At 37.7% G+C, this 25,876-nt stretch overlaps 1 protein-coding gene across 8 annotated transcripts in view; it reads right to left on the minus strand.

Moving 5' to 3' along the window:
• Positions 1 to 6,664: 6,664 nt before the first annotated feature.
• Positions 6,665 to 25,876, minus strand: part of IL31RA (interleukin 31 receptor A) — a 32,726-nt gene continuing 13,514 nt past the window's right edge. For 5 of the 8 annotated variants that reach the window (XM_077171436.1, XM_077171438.1, XM_054652096.2 and 2 more), the window contains 11 exons: positions 25,491 to 25,642; positions 22,786 to 22,951; positions 22,053 to 22,135; positions 21,309 to 21,525; positions 19,925 to 20,107; positions 17,081 to 17,182; positions 15,542 to 15,688; positions 13,414 to 13,554; positions 12,131 to 12,224; positions 10,548 to 10,626; positions 6,665 to 9,704 (listed from right to left, as the gene is read on the minus strand). In XM_077171436.1, coding sequence (XP_077027551.1) covers positions 9,123 to 9,704; positions 10,548 to 10,626; positions 12,131 to 12,224; positions 13,414 to 13,554; positions 15,542 to 15,688; positions 17,081 to 17,182; positions 19,925 to 20,107; positions 21,309 to 21,525; positions 22,053 to 22,135; positions 22,786 to 22,951; positions 25,491 to 25,642 — 1,946 coding nt within the window. In that variant the 3' untranslated portion in view covers positions 6,665 to 9,122. The remainder of the gene's footprint in view (positions 9,705 to 10,547; positions 10,627 to 12,130; positions 12,225 to 13,413; positions 13,555 to 15,541; positions 15,689 to 17,080; positions 17,183 to 19,924; positions 20,108 to 21,308; positions 21,526 to 22,052; positions 22,136 to 22,785; positions 22,952 to 25,490; positions 25,643 to 25,876) is intronic. The other 3 variants (XM_077171441.1, XM_077171439.1, XM_077171440.1) reach the window with 3 other exon arrangements.

Raw genomic sequence — 25,876 nt, forward strand, 5'->3', positions numbered from 1 at the left:
ACTTGGCCACAAAACCCCAAGTAAACAGATAACCTTGCACAACATGTGGCTCTAGAGAGAAACTCTAGTTAGCCCTATCATTAAAGAAAAAATCAATCATTACAAAATTTCCCAAGACTGACCTCAGTCATGGGAGAAGAACCACAAGCTGGAGACAATGCATCCAAGAATTTAACTGAGGAGACAGCAACAAAAAAACCCCAAGTCATCACAAAACAAGCAGGGTTGTGAGGGATTTACCCCACACAGCTCTGTTTCTATTGTATTAGACAGAGCACTGCCAGCTCAGTCCCTGAGAAACGAGCTACCTTGCTGCTACCTTAGATCAGGAACCTGGTCCATATCCACAAATGAGCAGACCTGCTAATAAACCCAAGGCTTAGGTAATTTCACAGCAATTTGTTTGGTAGTTTTGCATTGAGACAGTGGGGTTGGGGAAGTGGGAATGTGCATAGGAAAGGTAAAAGGGGATGGTGTCAACCCCTATCTGAGCTCAAGCAGCTCCCCTCCCTCTCACTGCAGAGCATCAGGAAATGTAATGCCCAGCTTATTTCCAGGATTGTCCTTTACTTAATAAAGATAGTACTTACAAACAGAGAACCAGCCTTTTGTGCTGGAAGAAAGGTGAAAAATAGCAAAATCTAAACTCCTCTGTGTTCTTTTTCACCCAAAATGATTCAACACTCCCCTGCTTCCTTCCTTCCTTGCAGATCAGACGTTGGGAAACCTTGTCTGACTCAAGAACTGTAGAAGCCTTTAATCAGGAATGTAAAACAATTAAGCTTCCAGAAAATAAAAGCAAAAGCAGAAGAGAGATGCAGTCCCTAAAGACAAGCAACAATCCAAGCCTCTTAGTGAGCCAAGCTATAAAACAAAACCAAAAAAAATAGCTAGAGATGAAAGCAAATGCATGGAGCATGTCTGAAGGAGGTGTAAGGTCATGGGAGAGAGAAGCAGGCAGCAAAGGCAGCAAGCCATGAACACAGCTGGGTATGAGCATTTCTGGGCAGTATGCTAGTGACAAAAAAGCTTTATGTTCAAAGCAAAGACACCATGCCCCACTGTTCAAACCTTTTTGTGTTCAGAGGATTTAGAAACATATTTTGTAAATAAAAATATCTGTAGGTCATAAACTATTGATCCTGGCATAAATTCCTACACTAAAAGGGAGCAAAACATAACCAAACAGGAAAAAGAAACAAAAACTAAAACCATCCTGCCCCCCCAACTCAAACCCTCTCAGCTAACTTTTTAAGACAGTAACAGAAATACAGCTTAGAGTCCATGTCCAGACTTAGCAGACACTGGCTATGAAAAGTTTCACTGCAGAATTGTGCTAGCCTCATTTGGTATAATAAAGAAATTTCTTACAGTAGGACCTAATTTGCCATAGTAACATTTTAGCAAATCTTTTATGCTCTTTTACTTCAGAATAAAGTGTTTGGTTCAGATTAGTGATGGTCTAAGTGGACATCCAGAGCATTAACAGTGATAATAATCTTATGCTCATTGTCTCTGACACCCCTAGATACTCTTGCATAACATTTCTGTAGTTATGAAAAGTGTTACTTCTTTGTTAAATTCCATTAGACATTCAGTTGCTCATGTAGTCGTGAAAATTCTGCAGAAATTAGCCTTGGCTAGGCTACATTCTGAGCAGAGCAATGACAAACCCAGGAAATATAGGGCTACTTTTCCAAGAAATAAGTACTCAGAAATTTCAGTATTATCAGGTCATACACAGAAACAGAAACAATATACGAGTTGGCTCAGCAGACTTACTACTCATCAGTGTGGGGTTGAGCAATGCCTGGAAATCAAGGCAACCCAAGAGGCTGAGAAAAATGTTGGTAGCAGACATTCAAACTCAAAAGTCTGGACCTCACTACTCAATTTAGTCAATGCTAAAGCAGCACTTTTAAAATATAAACCACTCTATTACAGAATAGTTTCTTTGACAGCTTGAATTGTGAAACAAGCCCACTGCAGCCTTAGATGTTCTGTTCTGTTACTGAGCTCCCACTGGGCAACTCTCCCAGAACCTTCATCCCCCAGTGAAGGAGCTGTGGGCCAACTCTCCACCCTCCTCCATGCTCCCAAAGCTCACTTGAATAACCTGAGTAATTCAGGAGCCTGGGAAAGGACATCCTTAATCTGTAGTTGGGGCATCTCAGGACAGCCTGCACCCTGGCATGTTAACCTCTCAGGTGAAGTTAGATTCCTGACTGGCTTGAAGCTGTGCCCCTTTCTGTCTGGTGAGAGCATTTTCTACACTTTTCTCTTTTAAGAGCTGAGGGAAGTACAGCATAGGAATGGTGTTAGGCCCCCTGAACTCACTCAGTGAGTCTTTGAAAGGGCTGCAGTATTTCAACACCCTCAGCAGAAGACAACAAACTTTTCAGGAGGTTGAATAGCTTTTATTTGCAAACTTTAGAGAATAAAGTACTTGGCAAATTTTAAAGCAACATCCAATTAAAGCAAGGCACTTCACAAAGCACTCACTTAGCAAACTCCAATTTTAAGTGATACAGATTTTGAGAAAAGGAAGTTGTGGGGCTGGGGAGTGGGGGGTGATGGCTTGGTAGCCACTTTGGGCCCCAGTGGATGGGGCAGAGCAGTGGCTGCACCACCTGCCCAGAACTTGCCCTGTTCCCTGCTCTGAGCTTGCACTTCAGTGGTTTTGAGCCATTAGTCTTTTCTCCAGTCTGCTACAAATGGGCAGCACTAAATAATCACGCTGTTTACTTTTCAAGTGTCCTGTTTGGGTACTGAAAGGACAAATCTACAGCATAAGTATGCACATCTGTTTCTATTAATGTTTTGATATTCGTGAAAATCAATCTATTTTAAAAATATTGAGCCGCAGAAGAATGTGTTAGTCAAACATCTGTTCCAATTTTTTTATTGTTACTCTTCATATTCACGTTCTGAGTTCAAGAGACCTAGATAAAACAATAGTTCTTAATTAAATAGTGAGGCAGCAGTAAAATGACTATTTATTCTTGAGAAAAAAGGCAAACAAAACAATCATTAGAAAGCCCACTAAAAGAGAAGGCAAATTAGTTCATGTGCACTAGAATAATAACATTTTTGTCAAATACTAAGAAAAAAAATTTATGCAAAGTAGAAGAAAGAAAGACATAACAGATGAAATTGGCACTATCTTGCTCAGACCCCTCTTCATAAATTCTCAGACTGCAAAATACATCATGTACACTAGAAGTATTTTGGAATTAATAACAGTATTTTAGAATAAATACATCTAATAAACAGTATGACTAAGAACAGGTCATGCTACAAAAACAATAAAACAATGCTTAATGATTTTTTGTCAGCTCTGTTTACAAATGCCATCCTTTGTTCACAGGACATATAAATTCCTTTATTTATGCAAGGAGGCAAGAGTAGCACATTTTCCAGCCTTTCTACAGAAGCACCATAAAATTGCTGTATATTTTATTTCTGTTGTGCCAGGAAGAGAGAAGAGGGTGCAGTTAACAACTACCTATACTTGCAATAAACTCAGATTATTATGGGCTCAAGACTCACCTGCAGTGAGATTATGCCTTGCTTCCTCTTATTGATATGCCAGACATTAACACAGAGCAGTGGAACAAAACTTTCACTGGCTTTGGAGCAAATTGATACAAGAACAAAGCAACACAGGCATTAGCTTAAATTAGTATCCATTTCATCTGTTTACAAGAAGCCTTCATATAGCCTTAAATAATTTAAGTTATATAAACTCTGTGTGTTATTTTCAAGTGACCTTTATCATGAGATCTTATATGTTTCACAATAGCTACTTGCAAAAGATAAAACTATTGAATTAATATTTGCAAATTACCTCTTACAAGCCTAAGAATCATGACTTTTATATTCAAAAGACTGTTTTGTGTGACCAATGAGATACAGAATTGCTTGCTATACAAACTACTTCCCAAACATTGTGATGTTGAATCTTTGCTGTTTTGTACTTTGACATCTAGATAAGCAAAGCTAAAATCTTACAACCCAATACACAAAAGCCCTGTTACCACAAAGGTGTCTTACTTTGATTCATCAAGGGAGCATTCAAAATTAAAATCAGATATTTCTTTGAGGTAGAACTTCAGTTGACTCATTATCTTTTCTTGTAATATTTCTAATCCTTGACAATGTAAGGCCAAGGGATATGGTACCATTCAACTGCAAAAAAACACCAGACAAACCTTGTTTTCATGACCACATCCCAATGTGGGCACCACAGTTCATCTGAGGCTGCACAGAGCGTGGTCTCTGACATTTCTTCCACCCAGCCCTCCAGTGTCATTTAAAATGTATGATACCTAGCCCAATATTAATACCCTAAGGTGGCTGTGTCTGCACAGATCTACTCAACTTACCCCTGAGAGTTGCCTTGCCTAGCACAGCTGCAATCACAAGGCATCAAAGTTATTATCTTACTACAGATCTTAGCAATTACCTGTATCATGGGAGCAATGGGTGATATTCCCACCCTGTAGCTCTGGACTCGAGCTTCCATGCATCTAAAGCTTCCTGAGCCTCCAGACTGTCCGAGTGTTGGTTTACACTGAGCTGTGAATGGAGGGAGCCAGTCACCTCCTCACACACTAAACTCAGCAACAAGGAATACCAGTCTGAATCAACAGACACAGCCCAAACATGGGCTAGGGTTTCTGGTCAAGGGCCAGGACCTTGTGGGCTGTTATGCCAGGCTCCATGCACAATGCAAAAGAGAGGATCCCAGCAGTGAAGCAGCCTGTAATGCCTTCTGTGCTGGTGAATGACACTATGCAGCAACATAGATCACATAAACAACTTCCTTCTCTGTGAGTACTCCTGCACATACTAGATTAATGATGACACCTCACTGTGTCTGGGCTCAGGCACGTGCACACATTAATATGCTCAGGTGTACACAGGCACTTCAGCAGCCAGTTCTCAAAGGAATCAGTGTAGATACATAGATGCATCTATGCATATGCACATGACATATGTACGTGTATATCTGCATAACTGCATCCCTTCTGATGAAGCTACACCACCTTGCAGCAGTGACAGGGCCAACTCCTTTCTACATCCAGAGGTGCTCTGCTCCTGCAAATACTGGGGAAAGAGAGTGCATTTCAGCTTTCTTTAACTGTGCCTTTGCAACATATTCTCACAGCAAGGATGCATGAACAGCTGAACAACTCCTGATGTAAAGTCTAACAATTAGGGAGACAAGAAAGAAGTTGGAGGGGAGAGCAGATACTAATAAAAGTTATGGACAACTAGCTGAAAAAAAGCTCTGAACAAGCAAGAAATGAGTGTGTTGAGTAAGTTAGAACAGGACGGAGGTAATTCTAAGGTAATCTTTGCTTTTAGGAATTGTAGGCATGGTACACCTACAAAAAGTCTGATCAGATTTCAGATCTCATTAAATTCTCAGCTCCTTTCTGCCTTGGGGAAATACGAACATCAATAAATTGGATTATGTTTTGAATGTGCCCTTTATAGTCACAGGCTTCTTTAGGTTGGAAGGTACCTGTAAGATCATGGAGTCTGTTAACCCAGTACTACCAAGTTCACCACTTAACTATGTCCCCAAGAGCCACACACACATCTTTTAAATACCCCCAGGTTGGTGACTTCAACACTTCCCTGGGCAGCTTGGCCCACTGCATGACAAGCTTTTTGGTGGAGAAATTTTTCCTAATATGCAATCTAAACCCTTCCTGTCACCATTTCCTCTTATCCTACCATTTGTTCCTTAGGAGAACAAGCCAACCCCCACCTGGCCACAGCCGCCTTTCAGGCAGCTGTAGAGAGTGATAAGGTCTCCCCTGAGCCTCCTTTTCTCCAGGATAAACACCCCCAGCTCCCTCAGCTGCTCCTCACAGCACTTGTGCCCCAGCCCCTGCCCCAGCTCCATTGCCCTTCTCTGGACTCTCTCCAGCCCCTCAGTGCCTTTCCTGCAGTGAGGGCCCAGAGCTGGACCCAGCACTGCAGGTGTTGCCTCAGCAGTGCCCAGCACAGGGGGACAATCCCTGCCCTGGCCCTGCTGGCCACAGCATTGCTGATCCAGGCCAGGATGCCATTGGCCTTCTTGGCCACCTGGGCACAGCCTGGCTCCTGTTCAGCTGCTCTCACCAGCACCCCCAGGTCCTTTTCCATGGGGCAGCTTTCCAGCCACTCTGTCCAAGGCTGTAGTGCTGCCTGGGGTAGCCTGCCCAGAGAAGCTGACTTTAGTCATGGGGTAGATTGTGGTGGTGCATCCCACCCTCCCTCACCAACCACACTATAAGCTGAGAAATGCTCATTAGTCCTAGGCCTTGGCAAACAGCACCTGGGCAGAACTCTTGATTTTTTCAGACCACTGTCTGCTCCCAGGAATTAGTGCTGTCTAATAAGTACCTGTATAAGTATTTCATTAACAACTGACTTGGAAACTTATTTTTCTTGCCTGAATAACAACCCAAGTGGAATAATACTTTTGTGGTTGAACATTCAAAGGGAGTTACCGACTCAAATTGTGGCATAGAAAAATACTATGACTAAAGCCCACTCTCTTATGACCCTATAAACAGCAGTCCAAAGTGAGACCTATTCTATATGAATATGAAAATCTAAAATGTATAAATGACGCATTTAGTAAAAATCAATAAAATAAATTTACACATTTTCTCAGTTTTAATTTTTTAATGGTTCACATTGTTAGTTTGAAAGACACATTGCGAAAGTCAGAAAGAGTACAACTCTCCATGCAAAATAAACAAGTACAAGAAGCTTTCTTTCCAAAGCATGTGCAAAAGGCAGCCTTCCTTTCTGGAATGTATTGAGCCCACTTCTAGCATTTTGCTTTTTCTGAAAAAATAATGGGGAAGGGAAGCAGAAAAATAAGGAGAGAAAAGCAGCATATCAATAGGGAAGAAAATAAAGTGGGATAAATAAGAAGGATATACTTACCCTCTAGAACCTAAGAATTTTTACAAGGATAACCTAGCCAAGCCACCCAGCAAGAACCTTCCCTCTCTAATGATTCCTTAAAGGTTGCATTATTTTCACTTTTCACCTGTCTCAAACACGCAACTCAGAATATGCAGCTTTCATGTAGCTGCTAAACAATTCCTAGAAAGGCCCAAAATATCTCTGCATGTGTTTATTTTTAGATATTGTGATATTAAAACAAACACTGAGATTTAAGGGAAAAAATTTCTGTGATGGAATCAGTGAGTTCTGAGCCCGGGGAGACAACAACATCACTGTGAGTGACAAGTGTAGAACCAACTGAAGAAGCAGGAAAAAAGCACTGACCTAACCAAAGCTTTGTCCTAATTTCAGAGTATGACTCACCTAAGTGAGCAAGGGCTTATAAGAGCAAACATATAAGCATTTCATCTTGGAGCACTGTGGCTGAGAAAGTGATCCAACAAACAGGAGAGGTGGAAATCAGTGTTGCTGGCTAAGGAACGTTTGCAGAAATTGTTTTCCCATCCTTTCTTGGCAACTAGAGGAACATTGTTCTGAGTTAAAGCAGCTTCCAAACTACAGAAAAAGACCCTAAATGCAAAACTTTACACTGTTTTCACCAAAACAATGCAAGTAATAGCCACGGCATCCAGGGAAAGGCTCAGCCTCCTCATTCATGCTTACAATATATTTTCCATTCTTCCACTCCTCTTCCTGTACAGAAAGGAAATGCTTTCTAATCCTATTCACATTTGTCTCTCGTTTTTCTATCCCCAGAACTCCTGTATCTTTTTTTACCCTGAAATAAATCTGTAGTTGTGCAAACTACAATCTTGTGTAAACAAGACTGATAACATCAAGTCTCTAAATGCTGTAAAAATAGCTCAAAGTCTTAAAATTGCCATATACCCCATATGTGTCAAACTGAACATTCCCTTCTAATACAATTAATTTGACTCTCTATCTTTTTAAACCTGTTATGTAGCAGAGCATTTCACTAAGAGGTTTACAATAATGGCCTCTTTCTTGTTAAAAAATTAGTGTGATCGAGTGTTTTACTGCTTAATTGCTGATCAGTAAAATGAAAACTGTAATTAGATTTATGATTAACAAAACAAATGACAAAAGTTATATCCTTCATGTAGAAATACCTAATCCTAAATCAATTACCAGAGAATATCTGAGAAGATTTTACAGACTTAGTGTTTTTTCATTACCTCCCTGAAAAATAACTTCCTAACTCAATGCTTATTCTAACACAATGTGACATAGTTGATATTTTTTTCAGTTCAAAATATCAAAACCTCAGCAGGGAAACACAGTTTTAAATTGAAACAAATTAGAAGGACAGAGCAAGAAGATAAAACTGCTTATTGAAGGATAACTTCTTAAGTTTTGTTTCTCCCATTTGTTTTTAGAAAACAAACAGTAGAAACAAAAACAGCACAAAATGCTGAGGTCTATGAAAACCATGAGAAAGGAAAGGAAGCAACATAGCAAGCATAACACATTTTCCAAAATGCAGGTAACATAGCAAATATACTCTCATTAAAGACAAGAAACTATAAGACAAAGTATTAATTCAGGAGTCAGGATACAAAAAGACAACTCCTGAAATGTAGAAAATATTTGTAAAACAAGAGGAACACGATATATAAAACCAGATGAAAAACAATCAAGGGAAATAAGAACAGGAAAGTAGCTCTGCTCCATGTAACTGAAGGAAGGATTTGGCAGATTCTGACTCTGTTCAAGTCTGTCCATGTTTCCCCATCAGAACTGAGCCTTGGGAACTGATTGTGTGGGGAGCAAGAGATGAGCTGCTTGTACTGCTGGATGCTCCTGAAGCAAATATCAGTTTGTTTTAGCAGGTTGAAACAGGAGAACTAAGAAGAAATAACAAAAGCTATTTCTTTTGTCTCACTACTGGCATATCTGGTAAAACAAACAAACCAAAACAAACCAACAAATACCTCAAACATCCACACTGAAAGTGAACTCTGACACGCACACGCACAGCATAACAAATTAATTCACAACTATTTGAAGGAAGAGGGTGCTCCCATCCAAATTACCCGAGCTCAGCCACCTCAGAACATGTGCCTGCCTGTGAGCAGCAGTGCCCAGGGATATCTCACAGGAGGATTTTACAACGGAGCTCTCTCACACTACTGACCTTTGGCCAGCCTGAACACGTCCACTGTTATGTAGGACTGTGCCAGAACATTTGGTTGAAAAGGAGGTAAGGCACCTGACTGAATACTGGGCTCTGGCAAGCTCTCAGAAACAAGAAATTCCCTGGTTTTAACTGAATTTTTAAGATACGGATTGAACAGTGTTTTTGCACTGAAATCTTCCAGCCTTAAAACTTCCTCATCGTCATTTTCTTCATTTTTAATTGGATTCTGCTGGGATCCACACAAATCACTTGCCACTTCTGTGGGCTGGACTTCCTTCCCTGGTATCAAAGCTGAATGCATTTGACTTCTGGTAAATTGATCAGTAATTATATAAGGCATGGATGGGGAAAAACTTTTAGCAGCTTCATTCTCTTCATTATGCAGTATCTTTTCATGTCTGTTAATTATGCCTTTTGTATTAATACCAGTACATTCAGAAACATGGTTTTCATAATTTATTAGTAGGGATCCTTCCTGACTTTCTTCAGGAAAACAGTATTCCAAAACATTTATTTCTTCAAAGTCTACAGTTTTGGTCTGAGATGACATTCTCTTCAAAAATGAATTATTCTGTCAATACAAAGAGATAAATTGGAGAGTTATAAAGGGATAGATCATGTATCAGTTCATTTTTCAACAAATAAATTATTGCTATTTGAGCTCTGTTTAACTCAAAATTTCAGACTTGCACCAGTAAAGAGTTTGGATGCTTTTCAGATGGGAAGCAGTTACATGTGAACGAGTACTAAAAAAGACAATGTCATTCTGTCCATTTACAAAATGCTTTCATATTAGGTTTTCTGTATGTAATGAAATAATGAATTTCAGTGAAGGCTCAGAATCAGGTTTGAATTGTGTCCATGTTTTCTTGTCTAACCAGACATTTTTTGGAAAAAAGTTTAAATCCCATTATCTACAATTTACACTTTCTGTGCAAACCTGGTCAACTCCACTCCATTCAAATAAACATTGAAACTTTAATAAGGAATAAATATTCAAAAAATAAAAAGACAGAACTGTTAGTACAACTATATACCAAATCTTACTAAATGTTGCAGTACTGTTTTTGTGGAGAAGAAAGGAGGTATGCAGATGTGGAAACCTAATTTAATAGACTCAATAGCCTGTGCAAATTTAATTTACTTCATTAAATGAACCATAGCCACCAGCCACTTTGTCACTTCAAAACATTACTTCCCAATATCATATAAGAATTAGACTAATACCCTTTATGAAGATGCATCTTCCCTATTATTTTGGAATACTACAAAGAGCATTTTGTAGCACTTAAGAAGAAGAAGGAAACTCAATTAAGGGGTGGGGGGGTGGTTAATTAATGAAATGACTGCCAGAAAAGGATTTATTTTCCCTCCATTTGATCCCTTCTTTAATGCATAAAATTCCAACTACTACCACAGATGAAGGAAGAGGCCATTCCACTGCAAGACTTTCTTCAGGATTTGGTATATCAGGCCAGCAAACCTTTTTAAACCTATAGTTGAGAAAGGAATTTTAGCCAAATTATGAAATAAGTAGATTATTAAAAATTAACAAATCACCAGAAATTCCAAAAACTGCTGAAGTATCAAACATTCAGAAAGGAAATGTTTTCTATATCAACACAATGCTTTTCAATAAAATTGTTTCCCCATACACTGGTTTTTATTACAAAAGATCTCAACAAGATCTCTTGAGTTGCAGAGACATTGCAGAAAAGCCATTTTATATTATATAATATATTATGTTTTATTATATTATATTACTCAATTAAATAGTATATGAAATAAGAGCATGCCAAAATATGACAGTATACAAATTCTATCATTTTTCAGGGTGTTTCTTCAGTGAAAATCCACCTCAGGTGAATTTGTTCAAGGAAAGTGACCCTAGCACTATATCACATTAGAACTACACTGAGTTCCTAAATTAGCAGATAAAGGATGCTCACTCATTTAATCACTCACTGACACTGGGTAGAGAGGCAAGGGAATGAAAACCAGTCCTTAGCTTGACTTTTCTCATGGCAATTTTATCTACACAAGAATATAAACATTCTACTGCATCTGAAGTATTCTTCAGAAAAAAAATAGTTTTTGCTATTGTAAAAATTCATTATACTCAACACAGATGAAGATGTAAAAGGGATGGATATTATTTCTTCAGTTGTACTTACTACCTGATGCTTCTCCACTTGACAACAGTATTGGTTCCAGTAGCTTAGAATGCCCCAAAATAGTTCAGATTTTTAACCTTCTCATCAGCCAAACAACACAGTCACTTTTCTTGTGAAAATATTTTATAACCTTAAAAACACCCTCACAGTCATCTTTGGAATGTTACTGGATCCCCATGCCCAGAGAAAAAAAAAATTAAGTCTATCAGGGGACATCTGTGACAGCAGATGAAAGGATTATTAATCATGTGCAGATACGGATCCATACTCAAGGATCAAGCATCCAAATGTTTCCACAGAATGTAATTTCTAGGTTTTTCCTCATTCCTTTGCAGCTCAAGAGAAGCATCATAAACTAGTAAGAGTCATAGTTATAGGTAAGATAAGCAACAGGGGCTATGTCCTAGTACACTCCTAGCATATTAAAAGTGTCTAGAAAGCTTTATTTCCTGGAATTATTAATATTTCAGAAACTGACTTTAAGCTTACTCCCCTTACTTAAATGGGGACCATGGAACTGCAAATGGCATGTATTAATTAATTATAAACTGATGTAGGTGATATGTAAATCTGTTTCTCTCATTTATTTTGTTTCAATTTACTAAACTTTCTAAAATTAATACTTCTTTTTGGATTACAGCACATAAACTGTAGTCAAAGTATAACCTGCACACTTACTTATTTGCTAGTTCAATTGCTTGTTTTCTATTTAGACATTGGTTTTGAACACAACAAAGGCCTTTATAAAATAAGTAAAAATCCCCATTTTACAGGTAATTTTAAATGGTTGCATTCAGTTTTAGCCAGTAGGAAATATACTCACACGTGTTTTTTCAAAACGCACGTTATCCAAAGGCCTATCAGACACAAAATGCTTATCTCAACAGGTAAAGCAATAAAAAAGATATCTTCTTTATCTTTGGACAAAAACAAAGAAATAAAAACCAAAACACCAATTAGTCCACATTGTTGTTTCTTCAGGTATTCCCTAAGACAGCTAATTTTTAATATCCAAGTCACTTAATTAGCACAATTCTAAAGAGCTCTGTAAAAATAGCCAAAATTATTCAGAATAAATATGTAGGATACCCATTCTATGATGAGTCAAAAGATGAGTATTTGGAATCCAACAAGCCACAGTTGCTGAGCCAAAAATCCAGTTATGATGAGACTTTTCAGGATGTTTTAGGAACAAATTTATCGCATTTTAAAATTTCCTTTAATTAACAGAATCAAACAATAATTTAGATTGGAGGGGATATCTGTAGATCACTTCATGCAACTTTAAACCTAGATCAGGCTGCTTATGTCATACCATGCCAACCTTTGGAAGCAACCTAGAATGAAGGCTCTACCACCACTTGATCATCTGTTATTTTACGTTCACCGAAATCTGCTGGTCCATGCCACTTCTACCAGTTACAAAAAGATAAATAGTGAATTGAGTGCAGGAGATAGATTTTAAACTACAAAAAAAATAGGGTTACTCTGGCTGAAACACTGCTCAGATTTATGAGCTAATTTCAGAGTACCAGAGGCATTTAGGAATATACTGAGAACATTCTTCCTGAAGTTGAAATGAGGAAATTTCATTCTGATCTGTTTCATTATACCTTGTCAAATCTGGCTAAAACAAATAGTCAAAGATAGGAAAAGGTATTTCCCTACACACTCACTGGCCACAACCTCTGCATTAATTTTCCAGTTAAGCTTCTATACCAGAACAGGTGAATCACAATGTGTGGTTTTTGTAAATCTCTCAGATAGAAAAGTCTACTTTGTAATGGACTGTTAGGCATCCCATCCCATAGCTGATAGCATACACACTGCTGCTTCCACAAACAACCATAGTACTCCATTGCTTTACTGACAAGGAAATAAAGATTTTTGGGGTTGACTTCTAATTCTGAGGGTTTTTTAGTCTGTGAGATTGTCAGTGAAATTAAGTTAAATTCAACTACCAATTTGCCAGTTCTTCCTTGTTTGGTCCAACACTACTTAAAAAACAAACAGAAGTTAACAAATGCCTAGAAAGCAATGTCCTGTATTTCTTATTTCCAAGCCCATTTTTTAAAATAGAAATAAGTAACCTGGATTATTACTTACCCAGTTTTAAAGTCTTGAAGGTTTTTGGCTCTCCAATGGTTCCCCCAGCTTTGTTGCTTGCCATGATCTGAACAGTATATTGTGTATTAGCCTGTAAGGACTTCAGTCTGTATTGTAGAACATCAGAGTTCACTGTTTCATCTTTTTAGGAGATTTATGTAAACACACAAAAGTAGTGTTATATCAGGGAGCTGTACACTTATTTAGCAACTTCTGCAATAACAGATCACAAACTATTTTAAAGGTAACTTGAAATACAAAGCAGCCTTACTAATACTTTAAAAGATGAAACCTAAATTACTGAATATTTAATCAATACTACTTAAAAGTTTGAGGCAAAAACCTGAACCATTACGTATTTACTTTTAAAAATAAATACAAATATTTTTGCTAATATTAAAGATAGGTGAACTACATTCTCCTGCAGATTATCAATGAAAATTGATAATCTGAAGGAGAACATAGAAAAGAAAATGCTTTGAGAACTTTATTTCCTCAAAATAGTTGGCTCAGAAATTAAGAACTTCAAATAACTTCTGTAGCTTGTGAAATTCAACTATACTTCTACTACATGCAGTTAAGACACTGATCATCCAAAAGAATGTCATCCATCAGCACTGGGATACCACCCCAATAAAGTCAAAGGAAAGTCAAAATCAAAAGGAATTTTTTTCCAAGTTTCAAAATGCTTTTATGAATAGAACACTGTTTCCAGTGCATTCTCCAATATTGAAATTAATGTAATGTGCTTCACCTTTAAATTTTTTTAAGCAGGGCATAAAAAATCCTACTAACAGTACCAAATGCATCTTCATAAAAAATCCTACTAACAGTACCAAATATATCTTCATATAAGAAATTACAGGCACTAAAACATTTCCTGGTGCATAACATCAAAGGCAACTCATTTCCTCAGTCAGTTCTATTGAGAAACACCCAGGAAATAGTTATGCTGCAATATGTCCCAAGTTAAAATAAACTGAGTTTCTCTTAAGTCAAGGGTGGGAAAGTGAAGTTCTAGTGCTGGAAGGCCATTAGTGAAGTCACCTTGGCACACACTCCCACATCCTACTATTATCAAGAACACATGACATCAGAGAAGCCTCAAAAAACATCAGTACAGCATGTTTTGCCATTTAAATTTAACTCCCTTGCGTTGGTATTTACAACTAATTTTCTAAAGAAAATAATCTGAAGTCCTAAAAGGGACACAGCCTGCTTCACATTACGAGTAATATGGAGAAATACAGCTCTGTAACATGAGGCTCCATGCCTCACAGATGACCCCTGCACAAAGCAGTCAGCATTAAATTACACAGAAACCAACATAATAGGAAAAAATCTCAGAAGTCATTAGCTTTCACATTTAAAAATTACTGGGAAATGCCCTGGCCTGAACTGGATACCCATAAGAAACAAGCATCACAAGATTTGTAAGTCTGAAAACTTTGCAAAAGAGATTGTGTTAGGTGCCTGGTAACAATGACGTCTGAAAAAGGAAGGAAAAAAAACAATTCTGAAGCACTGAATGATCCAACAGCTTTCTTCATAAAAATATATAGGAAGAAAAGTTCAGGTCACCCAAACACTTTTCATGAAAGCTTCTGCTGACATTTAAACTAAAGGAATTTTGCACAGATACCATTACACTGCCAGATTGTATGGACACTATTCCTGAGGTAGAGATTAGGAGTATGCTCAAATTTATGCTATCAGCCTCCAGACCAGAAAAGCCACGGCAAGCACAGAAAATCAAACACATCTGAAGAAACGGATCTAAAATGATGTCCATAGAAATTATTCCTTGACAGCTTATTTTACTGTTATTTCCAAATTTGCTTTTAATATAAAACTGACACTAAAAATACTTCAACAGAAAATTTCCACCATTCCACCACTTTTCCAGAAACTGAAGGCATATCCTTCCAAGGACAATTATGAAACTTATAAATTCACTGAACCCTCATGATCTATGACTTCACACAGAATCTATGATTCTCCGATATATTTCAGCTCCTCTACTCCTGTCAAGACATTTTTCATTGACTTTAAAGGTGCATCAAGATAGAAGAGGGACTCAAAATTTCATAACCCTGTTTCGAAGTATTATTGTATAATGTGTACTTACTCAATTCTTTTCCATCTTCAGGTTTATAAAATATTGTATAGTTAGTGATAAATCCATTTCTTTTAGCCTTTGAAATCTCATTCCACTTTACTGTAACTTCATTTTTCCCCAGAATGCCTGTATCAGCCACAGGTCCTTCTGATGGCTCTACAGAGAAGCATTATGAAATAGCAAAAGTAGTAAAATAATCAATAGTGTTATCTGCCTCTGTTATTTTACACATATCAGTAACATAAGAGAAAACATACACATGAGAAAATATGTAAATTTAGTGCTCTGACACAGTCCTTAACTTTTCTCACTCTCTTTAATGTAGAAATTCTTCTGATAAAACTTCCCCTCACCTATTATGGCATTTGCATAGTTTCAGGTGTTATTGTATTCAAATACTTAGATGTCATTAAAAGGCTTTATTGTTACAACATCAGGGAGAGTTCAAGAGAAAAAATCATCCCTTGTGCACTCCTGGGGGGAACTCAGGTGCAAGGCCACTGCCTTTGTAGGAAATCTCTGCCTGAGCTGGGATTCAAGTGGCATCTCCTGCACCCCAGCGTCCTCAGCCTTGCCCATCACACTGAACAAAGCCTTTCTGCTTACACAATATCATCTCACACACATTGTTCATAACTTTGTGGAGACTTTTTGAAGAAAGAGTTGTCCGTGATGCAGTTTTAAAACTTCCTTCCCATTCTCTAATAACCTTGAGTGTTGTAACAGCTACCTAAAAACAGGAAAGCACTCAAAACCCAGTTCTGACTGTGCCAGCAATTATCCCTGAAACAAAAAATACTCCATTCCCTCTCCCCAGTAATTAATGCTCTTAGTGGTGCATTGTACTATGTGTGCCTGCACATTTGCATAGACACATACACCAATCAACATTTTTACATGGAATCTTAAAATTACTGGTAAACTACATTCTCATAGCTGGTTGTATAAAACACTGAATTCACAATAAACCTCTACAAATGAAGAAACTTTACCCCTTCCTCTGCAAAACACTACTTCATCCAAAGCTTCTATCCAATTACAAGCGCCATGTCTTCTTAGCATTTTTTATGTGCAAGACTGCAAAAATTTTATTATAAAATCTAACAAAAAGTAGGCTTTTAAAAAGAGCCATTTCATTTTTTGAGTAGAATTTCCTCATATATCGACTGACAAATGTAATCAAGCATTAAAATCAAGGATAATTATATATCTAAATGAGGTTTTAAACATTGAAGAGATAGCTAGTTTAAAAAATTCTTTCATGTTCGTAGCTACACTTTTTCCAAATACTTTGTATACAATATGTAAACTTCACAAAAAATTAGTGGGTGCAAGCAGCAGTGTACCTGTATCACAAGATGAATACTGTCTTATAGATAAATTTACTGCTGAACAGAACAGAAATTAGGAACCCTGAAACCTGGGGGTTTTTCCACCACCTTCATATTTTTTTCAAATAACAGTAGTACCACATCACTAAAAGATAATACATCCTGAGAAACAGACTACAACACACATTTCACAACATGATTACTTTAAAATACCTACTTTTTTCTTCAGCATAGATTTGTGTGTAAGATGGAGCTGCTACATTACTTCCATAAAGAGGATACACCAAGATGTTATAGCATATATATGGTTTAAAGTTTTCTATAAAGGAAAGAAAAGAATATTTACATACAATCTCTACGTGATATTACTACAATGAAAACAGACTAAATCACAAGGGAATTCTAAATATAGTGTTACTGACTATTTGCTTCTACTCTCTAGCAAGCACAATATGCGATTATTGATTTGAATGCTCATTACTAGCTTTAACACACTTTTTTCATAGCAGTATTTGTAAGAGCACATGGCTTCTGGATCATTTCTCACTAGAAATAGTTTGAATGGGTAATTATACTTCAGCATCACACAACTTCTCTATATGAATCCACTTACTCATCTCTAAACCCTCTATGGTTTTAGAGGAAGTCTCTATTTTCAAATAACCAGTATAAAATTTCACTTGAAGGTAGCATTTGTAATTTCACATATATTGATGTTTACTGCTTTGCAAGAGACAACTTTGTCTCATGCATCAGATTAAAAAGCAGTGGGGTCCCCCAGTCTTAACACTCAGGACCTGAGGGAATGACAAGTAACTGTGTCAGGGAGGCTTAGGTTGGATATTAATATAAAAGATTCTTCACCCAGAGGGTGTTTGGGCACTGGAACTGGCTCCCCAGGGAAGTGGCCACAGCACCAAGCCTGCTGAAGTTCCAGAAGGGTTTGGACAATGCTCTCAGATACATGGTGTGATTTTTGGGGTCTCCCATGCAAGGCCAAGAGTTGGACTTCAGTGATTCTTCTGGGCCACTTACAACACAGAATATTCTATTCTTATTTCTACACTGATGTTCTAGTCATGCTAACTGCAGATCTTCTGACTAGCCTGACTCAAGGGTACAGTTGTTGCAAGTGAGATCTCTACAGTAGAATTTTATGTTTCAAGACATAGTTCCAGCTTCTGGAAATGAAGTTTTGAACTCTGAACAATCCAGGAGTACCCTGTAATCAACCCAAGTACCCGCTACCTACAACAACCCCAAGTAATCAACCAGGTGTACCCACTACTTACAACAGCTCCCATCAACTCTGAGAGGACATATCTGTAGCTTTACATCCCCTGGCATGAAACCAGTGTAAAGGGATTTCTAGATCATTCCTCTCAAGCTCTGCAGCTTGCTAAGCAAAAATAATGGCTATCAACAAATCCCTGCATGATATCAGCTTTCTGCTGCTCTTTCAGTCTATTACACCTATTGCAATGGCCATTATATATACATTACCCCAGCTGGTTTTAGCTAGGGTAGAGTTGGTTTTTTTCCTAGTGGCGGGCATGGGGCTGTGCTTTGGATTTGTGCTGAACACAGGGCTGACAATACAGAGATGTTTTTGTTATTGCTGAGCAGAGCTCACACAGAGCCAAGGCCTTTTCTGCTTCTCCTGCTGCCATGGGGGTCTGGGAGGGGACTGGGGGTGCCTGGGGGGCTGGGAGGAGACACAGCCAGGACAGGTGACCCCAGCTGAGCAAAGGGATGTTCCAGACCAGGTGGCACCATGCTCACTATGTGAAGTGGGGGAAGAAGGAAGAAGGGAGGACATTTGGAGTGAGGAGTTTGTCTTCCCAAGTCACTGTTACATGCAATGGGGCCCTGCTGCCCTGGAGATGGCTGAACTCCTGTCTGCCCATGGGAAGCAGTGAACTCTTAGTTTAATAGGGAAAACAAAAGCCATGCACACAAGCAAAGCAAAACAATCTCCATCTCAACCCATATGAGTTCCTGCTTTTACCCTGTTGATTCTCCCTGATCTCACTGGCAGGGCAGTGAGCGAGCAGCTGCCTGGGCTTGGTTGTTTGCTGGGGTTAAACCACAAGAGTCAAATCACTGAGGTGATGACAGATTTGATTGGTATGTACTAGACTGAACTCAGAGATGTTAGTGCTGTCCAGCTAGTGATAAGCAGGCTCCTGCACTTGCCACGGGGGTCGTTTGCCCAACCTGGTATTAGAGTCTAGTTAGATTTTGCTTTTTCTGCTTGCTGTAGTGCTGCACTACTTAACACATTACTGATTTGTGCCTGAGAACATTTTGATAACAGCCATGGGGATGTGCCAGGGCAGTGCTGCTGTTTCTGTGCTGATGTAGTGGACAGGCTGGAACTCCAGTGTGAACTTGAGCTGAAGTGTGATGTGTGATGGCATCCACAAGAGAGCCTGCAGCCTGTGGAGGACTCCACACTGGAGCAGGTGGATGCCTGAAGGAGAATGTGACCTCACAGGGGAGCCATACTGGAGCAGTCTGGGGGTAACTGCAGCCAGTGGGAAGGACCCATGTCAGAGAAGTTCAGTAAGGACGTCTGCCATAGGTGGGAACCTATACTGGAGTAGAGAATTTAAAGATTCCTCTGCAACCTGTGGCGAAGATCATGGTGAAGCAGGCTGTCCCCCTGCAGCCTATGGAGGACTATGATGTTCTCTCTCTAAAACACATGAAAGAGCATGAGCTTTTCCCCTATTCAATTTTTTTTTTAACTTTTTTTTTTTAACTGGAGATTTCTCTGATAGAAGAGTCAGTTGCAGGCCTCCTACTGGCATAAGATCAAGCCACAGAACTGCTTTAACATAAATTCTGTAGCCTAATCTTATATGAGAGCAAGCACTACCTTGGATGTTGCATGAAAATTTGTAAGACTAAAAATGCTGTTACATTAGCAGCAGAGATTTAGTAAAGCATGTAATAACACTGTTATGTTTAAAAACAGTCTGAGGAAAGCATCCTTTCCAATCTACCTGTAAGTACATGTACATCTATACAATGTTACAGCTGTAACTGATAAACATACTTTTGTTATTTTTCCACTTTGTAGAATTTGATACATATTGCCATGATCTACCAAAAGGGTCCATCTCCAATTCCTCATACCACTCAACCACATATTTGGTTGTTTCTGGTTCAGAGGTTATCCACTGCACCACCACTTCTTCATTTGTTGTAGAGGTCTCCACTTTTTCAATCATCTGAGAGGCTAAAAATTTAACAGAAAATATCAGCAATTGTCTTCAGAAAAGCTTGAAAAAGATATACAGAATTCAAGAACGAGTCTCTCTTTCAGAATCCAAATTTTGCAGTGTGTAAAACTTTATAAACCAAATTACTACCAATTTTGCAGGTAGCTTATAAGTAACTTTGATTGAGATGACAAAGGCAATGGAACAGGAAAACAAGTCAGCAAGGTCAAGAATGACACTGAAGCAAATGTGAATTCTGCATCAGCCTGCAGAATAGAGGTAATGAGAGTCTAAGTGAAAATCCAACTTGGCAAAGCAGAGGCAAAAAAGACCTGATGAAGCAGAGAAGAAAAAGAGATGCATCTGGTGGGGGGAAAGCACATCACAGCGTGGAAAAATCAGAAAAACCTTTGTGGTGGGATGCAAAAGTGGATAGGGAGGTAGTCAGCAACCTCTAGGACAAAATTACATTAAATCTACATATCCAGTTTTCTGATTAGAAACAGAATTTGATTGATTGAGTTCCAGGGGGACACTTGCACTTACACCATGAACAACTCTTGTTAGAAGTGATTCATGTGTGTCAAATACAACCTGTCTGTCAGGTCATGGCTGGCAGCAGAATGTTGCAACACAAGGCTCAAAGCAGTATCAGAATTAAACATAGGAGCCAAAGAGCAACTCTTGTGCTAGATCAGGCCAGCTTCCTAACCCTGGCAGTGGGTGGGATGGGTACTCTGGGAATGCATATGAAATGAGAATGAACACAAGGCTTCTCTCCCTGCTTCCACTAACACAGCTTAGAGACTTCTATTTATCATATCTTTGAATGATTGTTGAACACTCTGCAATAGTGCCCTGTGGTAATCAATCTTCTGAGCTAACAAAGGGATCCAAAAGAATTGGGTAGCATTTCATAAATTTATTTGGGAGGTGCAAGGTTAGGAAAAAACCTAAACCAACCAAAAAAACCCTAAGAAAGTAGTACAAGAGAAATTCAATAAGACATCACAAAGTATTCATATCTTAACAACTGTATCTCAAAACAAAACCCCCAACAATAATTGTCTGTAACAGAAATATGATACATGACAGCAAAATACAAGATACATATGTCAGAAGCCCTTAGCATAATTTTGCTTCACTGTATCAGAACTTAAGATATAATGAAAATCACTTTTTCATTAATGAGAAAAATATGACATTGAAAAATCTTACATTTTTCATCAGAGGATGGAATCCTCAAAATAGCTTCAGGAGACTCTCCAGCAGAGTTATAAGCAGTGACAGATATTATATGTGCCTCTTCATTTAAAAGTAAGGTCATTTTCTGTTCAGTAGAATTGTTTGTCCTTTTATGTGCAGCCTTGTTTTCTGGAAAATACTGTATTTTGTAGCCTAGAATCCTCCCAGAAGGCGGAAAGCTTTTTAATGGCTATTAAAAAAATACACAGTAGTAAGTGTTTCGCAGTGTTATCTGCACAAGCAAAAATATATGCTATATTAAAGATTAAATTACAAAACTATTATACTGTATTTAGAAAAGCAAGGTATTTTCTTAAGCCCCATCTTCAGGACAGACAGCCACAACAATTTCCTTGATGGATTTCAAAAGTCAAATGCTGAGATTTGAAATATGAAGAGCCTTTGGACACTTTACTAGAAGATTAAAGTGAATTTAAACACAGCTTCGGTAAACTGGATTATTTAAATGCAGCTTAAGACTTTCAATGAGATTTTCCAGTGATCTGAACACAATTAAATGCTCCCTTTCCACACAGATTACAAAACTCCATTCATCTACCATTCAGTAAACAAAAGCCTTTTCAATTCTAATTTAGTTCAGTGAGCTTTTTTTTTCTGATAACATGAAATGCCTCTGGCAGTTATATGTCCTACTTAAACACAACATCAGCTACAGGATATCAATATGATTACCAATTCACAAAAAAACGTATGTACCTTCCACATAAGATGTACAGATCTATTTCTAGATGAGCGTGAAGACTCAATTACTCTCCACAAATCCACTTTTCCTGAAGGAGCTGTTTAAAGACAAAAAAAATCCACTTGCAATTTGTTGCTATATTAAAAAGATTGTTTAATATGGTGAAAACAATCAAAAGGTTTCTCTAATATGGTTAAAAAACTCAAAAGGTGTCAAACATAGAGTCTAAGAGAAACTTACTAAAAGTAAGTTTTATCTTTTGTAGTACAATGCCTTTTTTCCCCTAATTAGGTACTTCTTTTTTCTATAAGTTTCCTGCTGCTTGCTTTTATTTGTTCAGTTCTAGAGTCTCCCAGAAGAGACTTTCTAGTCTTGTTTTAAAACTGGAATTTTGATTTCTCTATTTATAATTTATTTCATTGAACACACATGCTGCACTACTTTTCTGCTATCTTATTTTGCTTTGTTAAATCTTCATGTACACTCTTAATTTTCCCTCTCTTCAGTGTCTACTCATCTGTTTTCTTCCTTAGTCCTATGTTGTTTGAATCACTTTTCAAATCTCCTCCAATACTTGCTGTTGTCGTTCAGTTTTCCTCTTCTATCTTTAAACAAAATAAACATGTTCTGTTTAAGCAACAGGATTCTAAATTCAATAGAGGATAATAGGCTGTAACACAGTTTTTCCCTACTAAATCCTAATGCCTCCAAGTAATAGAAGAAAACTTCCACAGGTAGGCAGCTTACCATTTTCTTCTGTGCTTTCACTTTTCTCTCCACTCCATCCACTCCAAAATGCTGACTCATTATTGACACACCGAATGGCAACAGAATAGTCTGTGGAGTCCCACAGACCTGTGAGATTACATGATCCTATATTCTTCTTAGAATTCAGTGAGACATTGACAAATTCCTGGAAATAGGAACAAGAACAAAAATTATTTGATATAAAATTTAATGCAGATATATGACTTATTTTCTTAAGGAAACACAGAAGATGCAGTTTTTGTGTATACCACCTCACTTCTCTGAAACTCAAAATTCCTTGTTTTAAACTTCATTTTTCTGTGTAGCACCTTTGTTCCTCCTGTAAAACTCCAGGGTTTGAAAAACTTGATCCCAAACCTGTGGCTTGAACAGGGTGCAGCTCACATGTGATTCTAGAGCAACTGTGCACAGAAGCTGCTGGAGGAATGCAGTTCCCACTGGTGGGAAGCAAGTGGTTATTGCTAAAGCCATTACTACAATTATGTCCCACAGCAGCATCCTGGGGGAAGCAGTGATTCCCCCAGTGATTCCTCACAGTTTGAGTCAGCTGGGTACTTTTTTCCTGTCTAGTTCATCTTTTCTGAGTTACAAGGCCTTCTAGCTGTTAGCCATAAAACAGTGCAGCTGTGGGCTACCCCAAACATTATCAGCACAGGATTAAAAAGAAAAGGTAAATGAAAGGACAAAAAATTCTGGTACCAAGAGGTAAAAAATAAGATGAAGCCTGTTAGTGGTGAAGGAAGATGGGAGTGTAAGAAATAAATTATGTGTTATCTTTTCAGAAAAGTAATGACAATGCGAGTCATTTCTTTGTCTTGAAAGGAACCTCACTCACTTCAACACCCTCAACAGGGCTAAAACACAGTGAAGAAATTCTTGACTTCCATCAGTTGAACCTTCTAATCAAAAATTAATCAGTCTATAACAATGCAGACTGTACTATAGAAACTACAAGAAACGCAGATACTCACTCATATGAACACCATAATGAGAAGTGCCTAATGTAACTGAAGATTTTAGTCTGTTCTGATCTCAAGAAACTCACTGTCAAAAAATACCTGCCTCTACAAGAGTGAATTCAGGGGTCTCCAAACCATGTAGGTGATAGATTCTGCAACAAATCTAAAATTAAAAAGGCTCCAAAATTATTATCAACCTCTGGCAGAACTGACATAGAATTGGAGACATGATGTACTAGCTTTTAGTTACTTGCCAAAAGGCTGTTAACGACATTGCATTAAAATCAGAAACTTGGAAATTTAGTATATGCAAGAACAAAAACAAGTCACATGTTTTTCACTCAGTAAAAACAGTTCACACCAAACTGTTTAGACTGGTTTGGTCAGATAACTTTAAAGGCCAAGAAGATATTTGTCATTTGTGCAAACATTTTTAGTTAGGTTTTTTGGGGGGGTGGTTTTGGGTTGGGTTTTTTTTTGCATATATGTGCTGACAAATAAACAGCTCCTATGTCTTTTCTAATCATGGATAGCTCCTGTTTCTTCTGAAATGTCTGTGTGAAAATGCAGGTGTGAACTGAGGAAGCAAATGATAGGCTGTATTTGATACCAAAAAAACCAGACAGGTGATTTCTAATGTGTGTGCTGAAAACTAGACAAAATACACAATAAAGTTGTAGCCCTCCAAGGACTATGAGGTCCTTTCCAAATGTTGAAAACATAAGGACCTCATAGAATGTGTCACAAGGATGCCAGTGCATTGGTTCCAAAGAGATAAACATCTCAAATAGGTCTTAAACAATCGTTAGTTCCATTCCTAATACCCCAACTGGACCTGAGCCATCCTGCCCATCCAATCATCCTGAATCCTGAAGAACTAGTATGTTATATTTACAGTAATGATGCTTGAAAATGTGAGGATGCTAGTAAGAAACATCTTTAATATTATAAATGTTTTTAAAGCTCCGATGACTACTTTGATGAATTTTTCTCTCCCACAATTATACATGTGGTACATAAAATAGTAAGATCAAGGCAGATATCTCAGTTCAATGAACTTAAAAAAAACAATCCAAGAAACTTGGCCAGTTCTTTAATTTGGAAGAAGAAACAGTAAAACAACAAATACAATCCCTTCCATATTGAAGACCATAGGAATCGATAATCTGAATTATGCAAATACTGGGGGTTTTACAACCATTCCATTTAAGTGTCAGAAAGAAAAGAACTTCCCTTATTTTTCATCTTGCAAAATTTGTATTTTGTATTTGTATTTAACATCATTCCATATTAATCAGATTCAAATGCTGCAGTTTTAAGTGAGTGCTGTTTTCAACACCAGAATGCAAGGGAAAAACAAAATATTGTTACTGACTGCATGTGTAATCCCTTCGTGTAGGGTCATCCCTCATCCTTCCACAGTGTAATACTGAAAAGCACAATATGTATCAAAACAGATAATGACCAAAAGAAAAAGGACAATTAACCCTAGAAAACCAAACCATGTTCTTAAGATCATGCACCTCTGGTAATATTCCAGTAAAATAACAAGGTTATTATCATTATTTCATTATTATCATTATTATTATTATCATTATTATCATTATTATCATTCATATTATCATTATTTCAACATTTGTTGCCTTTTTTCAACTTAAATTCTTATAATATTAAGAAGTTAGTCACAAAGAAACTGCCATGCAAAAGAAAAATGACGTAACTTACGGTAAAGTTTGAATACAAGTTTCTGTATTGAACCTGGCAAATAATCTGTTTTAAAGGGATAATCTTCTCAGGCATTTTCCAGGTTACTGTAAGTGACTGCTTTATACCAGGGATTTTTTTAACTGAAATTATTTCAGGAGGGGCAAATTTCTCTAGAATGAAGAAACAAGAACATTAATAGAGGAAAATGCTTCTATAAAAGTTCAGAATTTCTCTATCTGTTTGTGTTCCAAGAAGTTAAATCCTTATCCCAGTAACACACATGCTATTAGAGTATTCATGTGATGGTTTATTTTATAGACATAGTTCTACATATGGGAAATTATCTGTAAGAGAAATTGCACATTAACTGATTTAATTACATGGAATTTTGAACAACCTGGTCT

This window comes from Agelaius phoeniceus, chromosome Z (assembly GCF_051311805.1).
Source record: "Agelaius phoeniceus isolate bAgePho1 chromosome Z, bAgePho1.hap1, whole genome shotgun sequence".
Taxonomy (NCBI): Eukaryota; Metazoa; Chordata; class Aves; order Passeriformes; family Icteridae; genus Agelaius; species Agelaius phoeniceus.